At 40.2% G+C, this 16,040-nt stretch overlaps 1 protein-coding gene across 2 annotated transcripts in view; it reads left to right on the top strand.

Annotated features, from left to right (window-relative positions):
- Nucleotides 1–16,040, top strand: part of LOC119017720 (histone-binding protein RBBP7) — a 45,819-nt gene that overhangs the window by 28,547 nt on the left and 1,232 nt on the right. Inside the window, exons 3-11 of one of the 2 annotated variants that reach the window (XM_037094643.1) lie at nucleotides 529–674; nucleotides 8,316–8,489; nucleotides 8,598–8,713; nucleotides 9,349–9,509; nucleotides 9,832–9,958; nucleotides 10,046–10,123; nucleotides 11,110–11,186; nucleotides 13,068–13,125; nucleotides 14,670–14,780. In XM_037094643.1, coding sequence (XP_036950538.1) covers nucleotides 529–674; nucleotides 8,316–8,489; nucleotides 8,598–8,713; nucleotides 9,349–9,509; nucleotides 9,832–9,958; nucleotides 10,046–10,123; nucleotides 11,110–11,186; nucleotides 13,068–13,125; nucleotides 14,670–14,780 — 1,048 coding nt within the window. Of the gene's footprint in view, nucleotides 1–528; nucleotides 675–8,312; nucleotides 8,490–8,597; nucleotides 8,714–9,348; nucleotides 9,510–9,831; nucleotides 9,959–10,045; nucleotides 10,124–11,109; nucleotides 11,187–13,067; nucleotides 13,126–14,669; nucleotides 14,781–16,040 lie in introns of both variants that reach the window. The other variant, XM_037094642.1, reaches the window with a different exon arrangement.

Raw genomic sequence — 16,040 nt, 5'->3', positions numbered from 1 at the left:
CTTCAGCTAGCCTCAGAGGACCAAGGGCAATGATTGACCCAAGTTTCATCTTAATCAACCATGCTGATGTTCAAATATAAAAATCTTGAGGTGTAAGAGCGCTACCTTGTGGTCATGTCCCCAGATTTTGCACAGAGTCTCAAGAGAACGTGTTGAAGTACTGACCCAAGTTTCATGTCTTTTGAACACATCAATGTGGAGATATGCAACACTTCCTGTTTTTGCAATTATCGTACAAAAATGATTAATTCATAACTTTGGTATCTTTTGGAATCTGGATTTTATTTACACAATGTTCTGTCAGGGACAGTCTACAGATGCTATGTGCAAATGTTTGTGCGCATCGGCCCAAGGCCAAAACAACCCTTATAACGGGGAAAGTTGGAAGAAACTTAAGGAAGAGCCATGGAGGGGGGATCCATCAGAAAGTACAGATTATTGGAGAGAGAGAGAGAGAGAGAGAGAGAGATTGCAGCCTGAGATAAATAGTATAGATTCAAATCATGTCTATGTTGTGGACCTCTACAGGCCAGAGGGGAAAGACTACACAGTTCACAGGCTGGTTTTGGGGACCCATACCTCAGATGAGCAGAACCACCTTGTGATTGCCAGCGTCCAGGTACCAAATGATGATGCCCAGTTTGACGCTTCTCACTACGACAGCGAGAAAGGAGGTAAATACACTGATGAGTCATCCAGCAGGAGTACTGCAGTAGAATACTTGAAAAAGTTTAGAAAATTTGCTTGAATAACTGGGCAAGGTAAAAGTAGGTGTGCATTTGATTCTTCTCAATATACATTGTGTTCACCTGTAAGACACCCAACTATTGAAATCTTTAAAGTCACTTTAGTTTGCCACGTTCTGATTGGCTGGGTGGATGCTGCCTTTGTCAGAAACTGGTTTACACATTGATAATGCAAAGGAATATATGATTGACTCAAGACCAGATTCATATTCCATTAATTTTTATGCTGAAACTGTTCTCTCTTCCAGCAGGTATGTTGATGGCTACCCAGCTGTGTGTGAGTGTTCTGAAGACTCAGGTAGTATCAATACCTTTAGTTTGGCCACTGAACAGTCCAGTGGTACAGTCCAAGTCTAATGCTCAGTACATTCAAAGCCAATCTCGCCTAGCAGTAGCAATAACAAACATTGAACATACATGCAATATCAAAGAAACAGTAGAAATAAAAATGTTTTGTACGTCTGTAGCTATTTACATAAAGTGACTGTAGAAGTTTAAGTGTTTTATACATTTAATACCTCTATGAGCTATATTGAAAATATAAAGTGATATTAAAAATATAAAGTGACATAGAGGTAAAGAGTATTAAGGGGACAGGGGACGTGTACAATTAAATTAAATTGGGCTATAAAAGATGAGTGCTTTTGAGTGCATTTGTCCATTGTCTATTGTGCTTCCTGACATCACTGCGAGCTGTTGTACAGCCTGATGGCCAGGGGGACGAAAGAGTTATTGTGTCTGTTGGTGGAGCAGGATTGAGACAGCAGTCTGCCACTGAACACGCTCCTCTGCCTGCTGAAGGTGTTGTGCAGAGGGTGGTGGGTGTTGTCCAGTATGGACAGTAGTTTGTCCAGGGTCCTTCTCTCTGCCACAGTCGCACATAGCACGCAAGCACAAAATTTCAAACAGCTAACAAAGACTGAGAAATTATTTATTATTATTATTATGTTGATCTTTTTCTCTTTCAGCATCTCACTCTTCCTGACCTTTCAAGATACATTGAAACACAATGAGTTTAATTAATAACTGATCAACATAGACGCCAATGACATGACTTTTGCTCACAACACAATAATTGTTTGCTCCCAAATATTTTGAAGTTGCACAGATTACATTTTGGGCACATATGTGACTAAAATGATTGTAATTTCAGTCCCTGAAAAATATTACTTAATTACTTGAATTAAAGTAATATTAACATACTCTTGAAAATATTTGGGTCTGGCTAATTTGGCTTGGCTTTCTCCACTTTCTAATCATTACTCCCCTTAATAAAAGCTCAAGTTAAATAAGTCTTATATGGTCTGTCTTGACTGAAATGTTTCATATTTCATATGGATATTGAGTTCCATAAAATTCCAAGACTGTCTGCATTGGACTCGCATTTCCAGTAGAGGTCTCTCCCCTCTCACTCCCTCTGCTCCTCTACCCTGACTCCCACAGGTCAATAGGGGTGGTGGAGTGATTATTATTAGTGTATTATTGTTATCCACTGATGATAATCATACTTGAAAGAGCTCAGCTCCTGTTTCACGGTGTGTATCCATGCGTAAAGTTAGAAACACAGCTGATGCTCCAGAAGTTAGTGTATGGTAAAAAGATTGCACACTTAACTCTATAAACAATCAGGGCCTTCACAATGTAGTTCAGACTAACTAGCTAAGAAGCAGCATTCTTTTAGAGCTGGAATGTAACTTTTGACTGCAAAACAATAAAGGTGAGACGTGCGCAGAGATTGTCTATAGTGTGCAAGCTAGGTTTTTATTTGAATACTTACTTTCACAAGCTAGGTCGCAGTGAAAACGTAGACTGGATTTTCAGTGATGTGGGAGTTCTCTTTTAATATGAACAAGTGGAATGGATTGGATAACAATGCACTGAAGGGGCTCTCTCGAGCTTACACTATGAAGTGAAGGGAAACTGACAGATTTATGATCATATATAAGTGAATAAGGTTATATCATTATTTATTTAAACTCATAATATGGCCACTTTATATGGAATTTGTCGGGACTTCAGACTTAAGGAACACTGTTCCAACATAAGAAAACCCTTAACTGAATGAACACCCTTCGTAAAAACTTTGCTAATAGTTTCAAGCATCAGATCTTAACAGTATATACTCACTGTTGGAAAGCTGAGACTGGCGTGATTATTCTAAGCCCAAACACAAAAGAAAAAAGTTATTTCCAGACTATGTAATAGCCTTCTAAACTCACCATGACATAACATTAGAAAGAGCCCTCTACCAGCAAGAAGCAAGAATGCCTACATACCTTTGCAGTGTTCCCTTTTTCCACAACTACAACGTCATGCCACAGGTTTTTTTTCATAGTTCACCAAGAGTCCATCGAATGGGAAAATCCGTGTCATTTTAAACCCCAGGATCTTAGCTTTCATTTGAGAGATTATGTTTCTAGGTAAAGGGGTTCTCAAGTCATAAGCCTTTGAATCTCAGTAGGCGCTCTTGGAAAAAAAAGGACCCAAGCAAAACACACAGACATGCCTTTAGAAAAAATTGTGAAAAATCAATTTTTTAGTCTTTTGACTTCAAATTTTGAGTGTCGCAAGCTGAGACCAGTGGCTATGGCCTAATTGTGTCTGCTGTGTCCATAGACATACCTGAACCCTTATATCTTAGTCAGTTTATTGACATGCATCAATTACTAAAGACACCATGATGTCAAATGAAGTCTTTTTTAACAAATATTTATCCTTTGAATACCATGCCTTTGTTTTTAGTAGCCCCCGATCCTCTGTATTACAGTCTACAGACCACCCCGCTATTCCACCTCTTTTAACAGTGAATTCTCAGAGCTACTGTCAATAACTCACAGCAATTATAACAGAATATTGATAACCGGTGATTTTAATTTACACATAGATAATTCCTCCGATTCAATGTCGAGAGAATTTTTAAACCTTCTACACTGTCTAGATTTTAATCAGCATGTCACGCAGCCGACCCACAGCAGGGGGCGCACCCTGGACCTGGTCATAACCTATGGCCTGTCCATTGGTGTGCCCTCTGTTGTGGACCTGGCTGTGTCTGACCACTTTTGTGTGTTTTTTACAATCACCAGTTTTAACCAGCGGGAGGCCCCAGTGAGAACAGTGAGGAAACGCTACCTAACTTCTGAAGTGGCTGCAAATTTTATTCAGGTTTTACAGAGCACTCCTGTAGAAATTTTACCAGCACCATGTGATTTTATTGTTGACAGCTTTAACCATAAAATAAAATCAGCACTGGACTCAGTGGCTCCACTTTTAATAAAAAACATTAATACAAGACCTACACCCCCGTGGAGAAATACAGAAACTACAAAACTCAAGAGAAACTGCAGGAGTGCTGAAAGGAGATGGAGAAAAACAAAGTTAACCGTTCACCATGAAATTTTACGTGGATACCTCAAAATCTACAATAACGCAGTCAAACAGTCAAGAATCTCCCATTTCCAAAAGCTAATCGACGAACATAAAAACAACCAAAAATTCCTCTTTTCCACAATTGACTTTTTAACAAACACACATTTTAATAGATCCTCCAAAACACCAACTAACGCTCTTTGCGAGGATTTTGCAGACCACTTCAGAAGTAAAATCAATGACATCAGATCGAGTCTCTTACCTCAACAGATTTTAAATGTCGACACACCTGGATCATTGATTTTACCCGAGGAAACACTAGAGAGTTTTGCCCTGGTTGATGCGAGGACACTTGGTCGAGTTTTCTCCCAAGTAAAGCCCACGACCTGCCTATTAGACCCAATTCCCACACCGTTTTTTAAAACACTTTGTGGATTTTTTCAGGATCAGCTGTTATATATGATGAATTGCTCTCTTCAGACGGGTGTCTTCCCCGCCTCCTTTAAAACGGCGGTGGTGAAGCCCCTTCTGAAGAAGAGCAACCTAGATCCCAACACCTTTAATAATTATCGGCCTGTATCCAACTTACCGTTTTTAAGTAAAATTTTGGAAAAACTTGTTTTCAATCAAGTGAATGACTTTTTTTTTTTTTAAGTATTTTTTTGGCCTTTTCTGGCTTTATTTGATAGAGCAGCTGAAGAGTTGGACAGGAAACAGGGTAAGAGACGGGGAGTGACACGCAGCAAAGGGACCCGGGCCGGGAGTCGAACCCGGGTCCGCTGCAGAGCCTCGGCACATGGGTCGCACGCGCTACCGACTGAGCTATGCGGCGCCCAAGTGAATGACTTTTTAATTGTAAACAACATTTTGGAGAAGTATCAGTCTGGCTTTAGGACGAACCACAGTACAGAGACAGCCCTTTTAAAGATTTTAAACGACATCAGGTGCAACTTAGATAACCATAAACTCACAGTCTTGGTACTGCTGGATCTAACCGCCGCCTTCGATACAGTAGACCATCACATTTTATTAAACAGACTGAAGAACCTGGTCGGCTTCTCTGGTACTGTTCTTAACTGGTTCGTTTCTTACCTCACAGACCGACACTTCTTTGTAAGTATGGATACATGTTCCTCAGAAACCCACAAAATAAAGTGTGGGGTTCCCCAAGGGTCAATTTTAGGTCCAACTCCTTTTAATCTGTACATGCTTCCCCTTGGGGACGTCATCAGGAGGCACGGCATCAGCTTTCATAGTTATGCTGATGATACACAACTGTACATCGCTGTGTCTCCTGATGACACAGGGCCCATTGATGTCCTTTTTAACTGCATTTTAGATATCAAGACATGGATGGCAGCAAATTTCTTACAGCTCAACCAGGACAAAACAGAGGTTTTACTCATTGGTCCTGAAGGCCTGAAAGAGAAACTTTTACCAAAGTTAAAGGATTTTAAACCATCACAATCTGTAAAAAATCTGGGTGTGATTTTTGACTCTGAGCTCAGTTTTATTCCACACATCAAAAATATAACAAAGACAGGTTTTTACCATCTTAAGAATATAGCCAGAGTCCGCCCGTTTCTCTCTCAGGCCAGCACGGAGGTGCTGATGCATGCTTTTATCTCTTGTCGTTTAGACTATTGTAATGCTCTGCTCTCTGGCCTTCCCAAAAAGAGCATTTCGAATCTACAATTATTACAAAACTCAGCTGCACGAGTGCTGATGAGGACCAGAGGGCGGGAGCACATTACACCGGTTTTAAAGTCACTTCATTGGCTCCCCGTGCGTTTCAGGATTGATTTTAAGGTTCTTTTACTAGTTTTTAAATGTCTTAACGGTCTTGGGCCTTCTTATTTATCTGACCTGCTTTTAGTCTATCAGCCCCCGCGGACCCTGAGGTCCTCTGGCACCGGCCTTTTAACCATACCACAGGTTAGTTCAAAAAAGCACGGGGAGGCGGCTTTCAGTTGTTATGGGCCCCGACTGTGGAACAGCCTGCCGGAGAGCCTCAGGGTCGCAGAGACTGTAGAGGTTTTTAAAAAGAGGCTCAAGACCCACCTTTTTAACCAGGCTTTTAATTGAAATTTAAATTCTTCTTAATTCCTTTATGCCGTACTAATTAGAGCACTTTTATTTATTTATTTACTTATTCATTCATTTATTTATTTATTCATATAAATCCTTTTTATTTTATTTTATTTTATTTTATTTTATTTACCTATTTATTTATTTCTTCTTTTACTGTTTTAATCTCTCATATTTTAACCTTTAGTCCCTCGTGCTTTTAGCCTTTATACTTTTATGTTTTAGTCCCTCGTGTTTTCAGCTTCTATGCTTTTGCTTTATTCTACTGTTTTAGTCTGTCAGTTTTTAATCTCCAGTGTTTCCTCATGGGGGCCTGCCAGGCTGGGAGTTGTCTCTGGTCTGGCCGCGGGGGGTGCTGTCCCATGGACGGCTCTGGCCCGGGTGACCAGAGGGCTCTGCACCTTGGTGTGGGGCCTCCTGTCTGCCTGGGTTGGGGTGGTCTCTGTGGTGGTGCTCCCTGCGGCCTTGGCCCGAGATCTCTCCCAGTATGGCTGGCTCCTGAAAGGTAGCTTCCTCCATGCACCAAGTCTCGCTGTCCAGCCATGTCTCTTTAGTGACAGCTACTGCATGGGTGTGTTTGAGTGTGTGTGTGTCTGTGTGCGTATGTGTGAGTGTGTGTATGAGTGTGTATGTCTCTGTCCATGTCTGAAGGGGTGGGAGGGTTGGGTTCTTTTAACTATCTTCTCATTTTATTTTGCTGTTTCTACTCTTCTGCTGTTGTTTGTTTATTTCTGTGAGGCACTTTGAGCTACTTTTTTCTGTATGAAAAGCGCCATATAAATAAAGATTGATTGATTGATTGACATTTGAATTGGATGGAAACCAAAACCTGTGTTCCAACCTCTGTAACTCTGTATGTCATAGAATCACACTTACACTTCTAGAAAAAACTTTCCAATGGTACCAAGCACATCTCTGAGTTTCAAACTATGTGGGAGCTGTCATGCTTTTAATTTCGGTATGTTGTTTTGGAAAAATGTTCCCTAACAAGTTAAAAAAAACCCCATCAAATTATTTAGGGGGGCTTCAGGGGGGCTTGTATAGAGAGCCCTCATCAGCTCTTCAATCAACATATATTCAGTTACTGTTTTTTAACCTGATTAGTTTATTTTTTATATCTTTACTATCTTAGTCGTTTATATCTAGAGTAGTAAATCACCTTCAAACCTTATCTGTACATATATTGACAAGCGTGTATGGGCTAAATTAAGATATTTTTGCATGCTCTTGCAATAATGAATTTGAATTTTCCAAAGTCTGTATATAAATTATGCAAGCCTTTTACAATAAACCAGCTATCAGTCCTGTCACATCATTCATCCTCTCCTCTCCATCTTGTAGTGTGCACCAGTGTTTCAGTCAAGACCACGTACACTGAGACCAAGTTATGACCAAGACCAGAGTTTATCAATACTGAAATAAGACGATGACTTTGTGGGGTTGAGACCAGATCAGACCAGTCCCACACTCTAATGACACACTTACAATAAAACATGGAACATGCAAACCTTGGGCTCTCCTCAGATTGTTATAGAAGACTTAGACTTTACTTCAGATTTTTATTTATCCCACATCGGGAAATTCACTTGTTACAGTAGCAGTTAGACGGACATACAATAAGTACAAGACTTAAAAAATACTAAAAAAAGATTTAGATGAACTTTTTGAACTGGTTTACAGTAGAACTTTACAATTTGTGCATTAATCTGTTTATAGAAAATATATAAATAAATTATGTAGTAAGGTGTTTACTGGTGGTGATGATTTTGACCGCAGTGTAGTCTGTTTATAGCCTAACATTAGCTTTTTACATCTAGAGATTTAATTTAAGCTTCAAAAATCACAAAGTAGTGTTCATCTGTGAAGATTATCCTGATGAACAAAACGTGCAAGTATCATTACATTGTGTTAAACACAGAGATTATTTTTGGCAATATTCCAAAATCCATTTACAGAAATCCCATAGTTATGAAGTAACTATGAAGTTATGAAGTTAGTATCTCCCTGGTCCCATCCTCAGAGTTAGCCTAGCAAGTTTAACCAAAAGTTGTTAAGTGCCTGGTGTCAAATTCTTAATTTAGACGTAATAACAGTCTGAGTGTGTTCTGTTGTCAGAGTTTGGTGGATTTGGTTCAGTGAGTGGGAAAATAGAGATCGAGATCAAGATAAACCATGAAGGAGAGGTGAATCGAGCTCGCTATATGCCTCAGAATCACTGCATCATTGCTACCAAGACTCCCACCTCTGACGTGCTGGTTTTCAACTACAATAAGCACCCATCAAAGCCAGGTTGGATCACTGCTGTTCTTATGTACTAATGACTACATGCATCAGAATATTCACACTTGCATCAGGCACAGCGGATGGGTGATTGCAGTGTGTATGTATGTGTTTCAGATCCCAGTGGAGAGTGTAGTCCTGACATGAGGCTGAAAGGCCACCAGAAAGAAGGGTATGGCCTTTCTTGGAATCCCAACCTCAGCGGCAATCTACTCAGTGCCTCTGATGACCATGTAAGTAACTAGAAATACTGTGAGGTTGTACCAGTCTGAAACAACCAATCATATATGAGCTGATTATGTGTTTTGTTAAATTAATCTATCTCTACAGCTGTCAGATAAATGTAGTGAAATATCCCCAGCTGAAACAACTTTTTGTTTTTGAATTGTACATAAGGACAGTACTTGTAAATGTACCTGGTTACTTTGTCTGCCATGCTGTGATGTTTTTGTCTTTCCTGCATTTCAATCCGTTTCAATTGATTACATTTAACGATTGTCAATTGTGAAATTCTGGGCAAATACTGATGTTTAAAATAACAACTTTGCCGATTGCCGATGCCAATACTGATGTTTTTTGTTGTACTTTCAGTTCTTCTACGTCCTCCATTTTGTGCCAGAAATTAATGAAATCATTATTATAAAATTACCTGAACTGCTTTGAAGCCACTCAGACTAAATCATACAAATAAATGTATTAAACATACTTAAAAATAACCTTGTGTCACATGAAAAGGTTTTTACATTTTAAAAGTAACTGTAAGCTGTTATTGTAACTGCAGCTCTTTAAAGCTGTTTAAAAGTGTGTACTTGTTCATTGTAAAAATTGGATAGAAAATTGATTGTGTGTCTTCTTTATTTCACTCCAGACGATCTGTCTATGGGACATTGGGGCTGGCCCAAAGGAAGGGAAGATTGTGGATGCCAAGACCATCTTTACTGGCCACACAGCAGTGGTGGAAGATGTTTCCTGGCATTTGCTCCACGAATCCCTATTTGGCTCAGTGGCTGACGACCAGAAACTCATGATGCAAGTGACTGATAGTGACAAGTGACATAGTCTCTTTTCTGGTTTTGTGAGTGGGGACAACAGATTTCGTTTCGTTTCGTTGTCTTTCCGCTTATCCGTGAGGGTCGTGGGATGTTGCCATTTCCCCCTAAGGGGCTGCGGGTCTTACTGGGGCCAAATCCAGTTCACACAATGGGCATAGGCCAGGGTACACCCTGGATGAGTTGCCAGCTCATTGCAGGACTACAGATTAGTCAAGTTAAAATTGCTCATTTTTTTAAATTATTTCCAAGCAAATAAGTGATGTCCCTGCTGTCTCTGACCCTCCTTAATTCTCCATCAGATGGGACACTCGATCCAGCAACACATCCAAAGCCAGTCACGCAGTAGATGCTCACACTGCAGAGGTCAACTGTCTGAGTTTCAACCCCTACAGCGAGTTCATTCTTGCTACTGGTTCTGCTGATAAGGTAGACAACTGGCAAAAATACACGGAACTATAAAATTGAATAGACGAAAATTAACGTTTAATACAAAGCTTGTTATGTTTCTCTCAGACTGTTGCATTGTGGGATCTAAGGAACCTCAAACTAAAGCTCCACTCCTTCGAGTCCCACAAAGATGAAATTTTCCAGGCAAGAACTTAAATTGCTTCAAAGTGTTGTAATTATTTGTAAGTTCAACACAGCTTTGTATGAATGTACACCTATCAGCCACAACTTACAGACAGGGGATTGGGTCCAGGCATGTATGTGGACACTTGACACACACAAAGTTCATTCCCCCATGGCAACAACAGTGCTCACTGACACTGTTGGGACTACTGGGAGTCATTTTTCTGCCAAGGTGAAAGACCCCCAGTGTTATCATGTTTAAAGTGAAACTCTCGCCAAAAAGCAACCTAGGCTTGATTTGTGATTGAGTATGAGTCAAACCTTCGTGTAAAAGCATACTTACAATGAAAGAGGCACTTTTAAGATACCATAGTTTCGTTTTTGGGCAAGCTCATTTTGAGTGGGGGGGGGCACTGGCACGCTAGCATCAAAATCACTTTTTTTAAAACTCTAAAGAAGGCTCGACACAACATGAAACTTTGCTCGTAGTATCATTAGGGTCTCGACACATGGAACACGAACATTGTGTACGCAGAGTTTGCTAAAAAGAAGGTTTCTGAACTTCTCACCGTAGGAGCTGGCTCTCCGACGCGCCACCTTCATGGCAGACAAAAGAGTCGATCCCCAAGTGCGACCTAACAGGAAGGCTTAAGGAGCAGTCCACCATTAATCTCCTGCCTGTTAGTTCGCACTCGGGGATTGACACTTTTTATCTGCCATGAAGGCCTTCTTAGTCTTTGAAAAATAGCGATTTTGGTGCTAGCGTGCCAGTGCCCCCACATTCCATTGAAAGTTAGCTTGCCCGAAAACAAAACTACGGTAAGACTTAAAAGTACCTCTTCCGTCGTAATTATGCTTTTACACGAAGGTTTGACTCATATTCAATCACAAACAAAGCCTAGGTTGCTTTTTGGTGAGAACTTCACTTTAAGAAGAATTTCGTTTACAAAAAAGTCCATGCTGACTCTTGCTACATCAGCCTGCCAGTGACCTGTCAAATTCCTTAGGTCCAATGGTCTCCTCACAACGAGACAATCCTGGCCTCCAGTGGCACCGACCGACGTCTCAATGTCTGGGACCTAAGGTAAGAAGTGTCCACTGTACCTCTTATTACTTAAATAGGGAACATAACATATAACTCGTGCTAAAATGAAACTGTCAGAAACCTTCTGGGTTGGTGTGTGGCTCGAGCTCATTGAAGAACAACAAATGGCTGTCATGTCTCCTGAGAGCTCCTGTTAGGACGCACAAATAAGTAAAATAAATCAATCATTAAGACACAGAAAAAGCAACTGCAGCAAAATCCTCCTTTGTTGAGTAAAATGGGTAGGTTTGCATGACAGCCACAATACACTGTGTATGTGCTTTGATATGGCTCATGTGACAAAGATTAGATCTTGTGATCATGTTGTGTATCAGATGATAGTTTAAAAACTTAAAGGGATAGTTCGGGTTTTTTGAAGTGGGGTCATATAAAGTACATATCTATAGTTGGTTTGTTCACTGCTGTAATTGCCGATCAGTGCAGCCTCAGTTTGGAGAAGCAGGGAGCCACTCCAGCCCAGATGCTCAGCTTTGTACTGCAGGGAATGGAGTCCAGATGCAAAGCAAATTCTAACCACTTATAACAAGGCCCACCTAAAAAAAAAATCTATATCCGTTCAAGTGTATGTTGTATAGAGAAAATTTGCACACTTTTCATCACGATCAGACCTCGCTTTCTTTTGGCACTACATTTTCTCAACCATAGAACCTCTGTATCCCTACGCATTAGTGCAACTAGGCAACAGGTGATCTGCGAGCGGCGAAATACAATGCGAGGCCCAGTTGCGCTGATGTTTTAGGTGGTTAAAATTGGCTTTGCATCTGGAATCCATTCAGTGTAATACAAAGCTGAGCGTCTGGGCTGAAGGGCTCTCTGCTTCTCCAAACTGAGGCTGCGCTGATCGGCAATTACAGTAGGGAACAGACCAACTATAGATTAGGGGTGTGGAAATTAATAATTTTAACGATGCATCGCGATGCGGACATGGACAATTATGCATGGATTATGCATCCATGCTGTGACGCACCATATAGCCTGCTAACGTAACTTGTTGATTTTTGGGCCGCGTCAGTACAAGTTTCAACTCTCTCTCTCTGTTCTACTCTTTCTGCCTGTTCACAGTAACTACAGTAAATGCGTCACCTCATTCATTGTGCGACATGGCTGAGGAAAAAGTCATAACAAGTTCACGTAGTATTTTAAAAGCAGCCGCCTGATCACATTTTGGATTTTATGAAGACACTGACAAGCGCAAACTGGGCAAGACACACACGGTGTGTAAAGTGTGTCACACAAAAATCAATTACCTCGGAACTACCACTAACTTGAGAAACCACATAAGCCATTTCCACCTGGAGAGGCTACTGTCAACGTTATCGGCTGCAAAAGAGATAGCAGACCCGGTCCAGCCAAGAACATGCTGCCAACTCTACCACCCAACATGGAGAAAAGGAAGAGAATAGCTCAATCTGTGGCAGCTTTTATCAGTAAGCATCTACGGCATTATTCTGTTGTTGACAACACCGGGTTTCGTCATTTGTTGAAGACACTGGAGCCCACTTCAAAAAACCCAAACTATCCCTTTAAGAAATGATCCTCAGTTTGGTTGTGTTCTCTGCTTACAATATTCTTAAATATGATGTTTTCCCAATAAATCTTAACTTGCCACTAACCATCCCAATAAAGATCTACATAATGACAGTCTATCAAATGGTGGTTCACAGGCCTCTATCTGAGGACCAACACAAGGCTGTAGTGTTCAGGAATGCCCCTTCATGTTCAGATCCCAACAAAACACAGAGATGGTTAGCCAGCACTGCCCACACAATGTGGTGTTTTATTTAAGTGGAAGCCACATTTGACATAGAGTTTGTTGATGAGTAACTATACCAATCAGTCCATTTTCTTTCTTTTATTTAGTAAAATCGGTGAGGAGCAGTCAGCAGAGGATGCTGAGGATGGCCCACCTGAGCTGCTGGTAAGTGATGGGCTGGGCAATATGTCAGCTTTTTAAGGTTCACCTGTATGATTTAAAACAAGCTATATGAGGCTTTTCCATCCATCTGTTTGAACGTGCAGATTCCATTGCACTTAAAGGGGCAATATGTAGTTTTGGACAATACATTCAAAATTGAATGTGCACAATATTAATGACGTCATAATGCAACATTTATTTATTCCATAAGTGAATAAACAAGCTGTTCTCAGAGGAAAATATTAATGACATCATAATGCAATATTTATTTATTCCATAAGTGATTAAACAAGCTTTTCTCGGAGGAAAATAAGGTCCCAGAATGATGTTTGAAGCTAGAAAAGGTGGCAGAGTCTACAACATACAAAGTAAAACAGTATAAATTGTCAGTTTGTTTGTTCAGTTATGAAAACAAGAGAGTTTGTTTTAGTTTGTTTAGGCAGAAGCCAATGAAGATCCTTCTCTGCTCATTAACATCTCTTTCCCAGACTAGAGAGCTACTTTAATAAACACTGAGTGGAAATGTAAAGGAGAAATCAATTTAAGTTCAAGTTGGGCTGATAATAGAAAATAAGACCTGTAAAACAATTTCTGCATTATTCTGGCTACTTCATTATTTTTGGAGCTCATGGAAAGCAAGTTTTTAAACTCCCAACACAAAACTTGTACAGGCTCAAACTGCAGTAAAGTTACTTGATGCTTTAATACTCTTGATGGTACATGTTTTTGACCTGTGCAACAAAACTTTCAACCTCTGTAGCACCAGTGCTTAGTGCCAAAAAAATGTATGTTTCAGCCCAACTGTTTATTTGATATAAATTTTCATCGCTGTGCAGCTGTATTTTTTCAAACAGGTCAAAAAAACCTGTCTTTGAAGTGCTTGTGACATCTCGCATGTGGCTTTGATTTAGAACTTATATTTAGCCCAGGTTTATATGTTGGTGCTTGTTGACTACTATTGATTTTTCCTCAACATTACATTAAGCTCTTTCAGTCATCATGAGATCCATAGCTCTGACAGAAGCCATACAATCTTCCTGCATGTAAACACAAACAAACACTGTATTATACTTTTTATTTAACTGGATTTTACAAGTCAAAATAAAGAATAAAATAAAAAAATAAAAATCTGGTGTCCCTGTCATTTAATCCAATCATGACAGATTAGATTTGCTGCTATGTCTGGAGATTATGCTGCACGTTCATGTGTTGATATAGAGAGTAGGAAGGGGGATTGTCAACTGCAATTGGACAGGAAGTTCACTAAAATGATGCTTTGAGCAAGTTTTAAACATGTAAGAGTTGATCAGGTGTGTCTAGCTGCAGCTGTCTAGGTGACTGGCCCATTTTAACTTAATCACTTTGTTAATAATTTATCACATTAAGTGGTTGATCAATGGTGTAATTCCAGTTAAGTTTTCAGTGTTCCCAGTCAGTTTCAGAACACACAAGTGGGGCTTGAACATGACATGAGCTAACCAAACTCCTGCTTGCTCTCTGGCTGTTATTCAAGTGCCTGTCTCTAATTTCTCCCTATTTTCCATCAGTTCATCCATGGTGGCCACACAGCAAAGATTTCTGACTTCTCCTGGAACCCCAATGAACCCTGGGTCATATGCTCAGTGTCCGAAGACAACATCATGCAAGTCTGGCAGATGGTGAGAAGTAGTTGTATGTTAGCTCTTTGCATGTATCAATTTGCATTATTTGTATATTATTGAACCTGGAACATCACACCTCTGTCACGATTAACATTGTGATGTTCCAGCGGACGAGCTGTTTACTGCAATGTGGCAGTTGTTCACACTGTAAGATCTGTGGTATACCAGAGTTATACATAGACCTATAAAACGTGTTTTCTATTTTCTCTGCACTTTCCAAAGAGACCCCAGCAGGATGAAGTTTGTGCAGGTCTTAATGCTCAAAGCAAGCCATACCCAGTCTATTAAAACCAATGGCTGGTCACCAGTTAAGTACAGCTGAATGGCAGGTACCGGTAGTTGTTTTTTAAGTGAAATTAGCAAGCCATTTGATTTTGAGATGGATGGTTAGATGGCTAGTCAAGTCAGACTACCAAGAGGCTCGTAATCAGGAGAGCTCCATCAGGCCAGCTGAGTCTACAACAGTGTTACTGTTACCATAATCATGATGTCTGTGACCAGGGTCACCAGAACCTCTGCCAACATTTTTCCAGCACTCCTTTTCTATAGTGTTGCCTGACTCACTAGGACATGCGAACAACAGTCCATTCCATGTTGACCACTGCCAGATAAGTTGCTCCATGGATATGCAGTCTGAAATGTGTTTCCTTCTCTTGTCATTTTCAGCTGTAACTGTAACATTTTAAAGATAAATAGTTGGTGGTCCGACTTATGCTACATTTCTGCTGTGATTATTTCATGAACTGTGGCTTTGGTTTCTACACAGCGGTCACATTTTACCACATCATACAACATCTCTGACTAAATTCCAGTTTTAGGGAAAATCAAAGCTCATGTCATTTTCCTTGGTCTTTAGCCCAAAAGTAAATTGGTCTCTACCCCTTTGGGGTTAGAACCCTAATTACTTTACTTGAGCATTGTTACTTCATGCTACTCTTTTACATCTACACCTCTCCAGAGACATTTCAGAGGTAGCTGTATTTACTACAACTGTAAAACTTTAATTTACTCATTACTGTGATGAACAACATATTGTTCAAGATTGTAACCCGTGGTTCTCAACCCCAACCTTCTCATTCTGTGGACCATGCGTTGAAGCTGTATAATAGCAGTCTTCTGGACTCCTTTTTAAGTGAAGGCTGTATGTCTTAATTATTCACCGGATTCATACATGTCAATATAGGGGTAACTCCCATGTCATCAAGAACTACACTTTTAGCTTTTTTAAAATTAGTTCAAAGTCTTGACAGATATTAA

The sequence above is a fragment of the Acanthopagrus latus genome, chromosome 4 (assembly GCF_904848185.1).
Source record: "Acanthopagrus latus isolate v.2019 chromosome 4, fAcaLat1.1, whole genome shotgun sequence".
NCBI classification, from domain to species: domain Eukaryota; kingdom Metazoa; phylum Chordata; class Actinopteri; order Spariformes; family Sparidae; genus Acanthopagrus; species Acanthopagrus latus.
The sequence above is the reverse complement of the archived record's forward strand: the minus strand, read 5'-3'. Positions and strand labels throughout refer to the sequence as shown.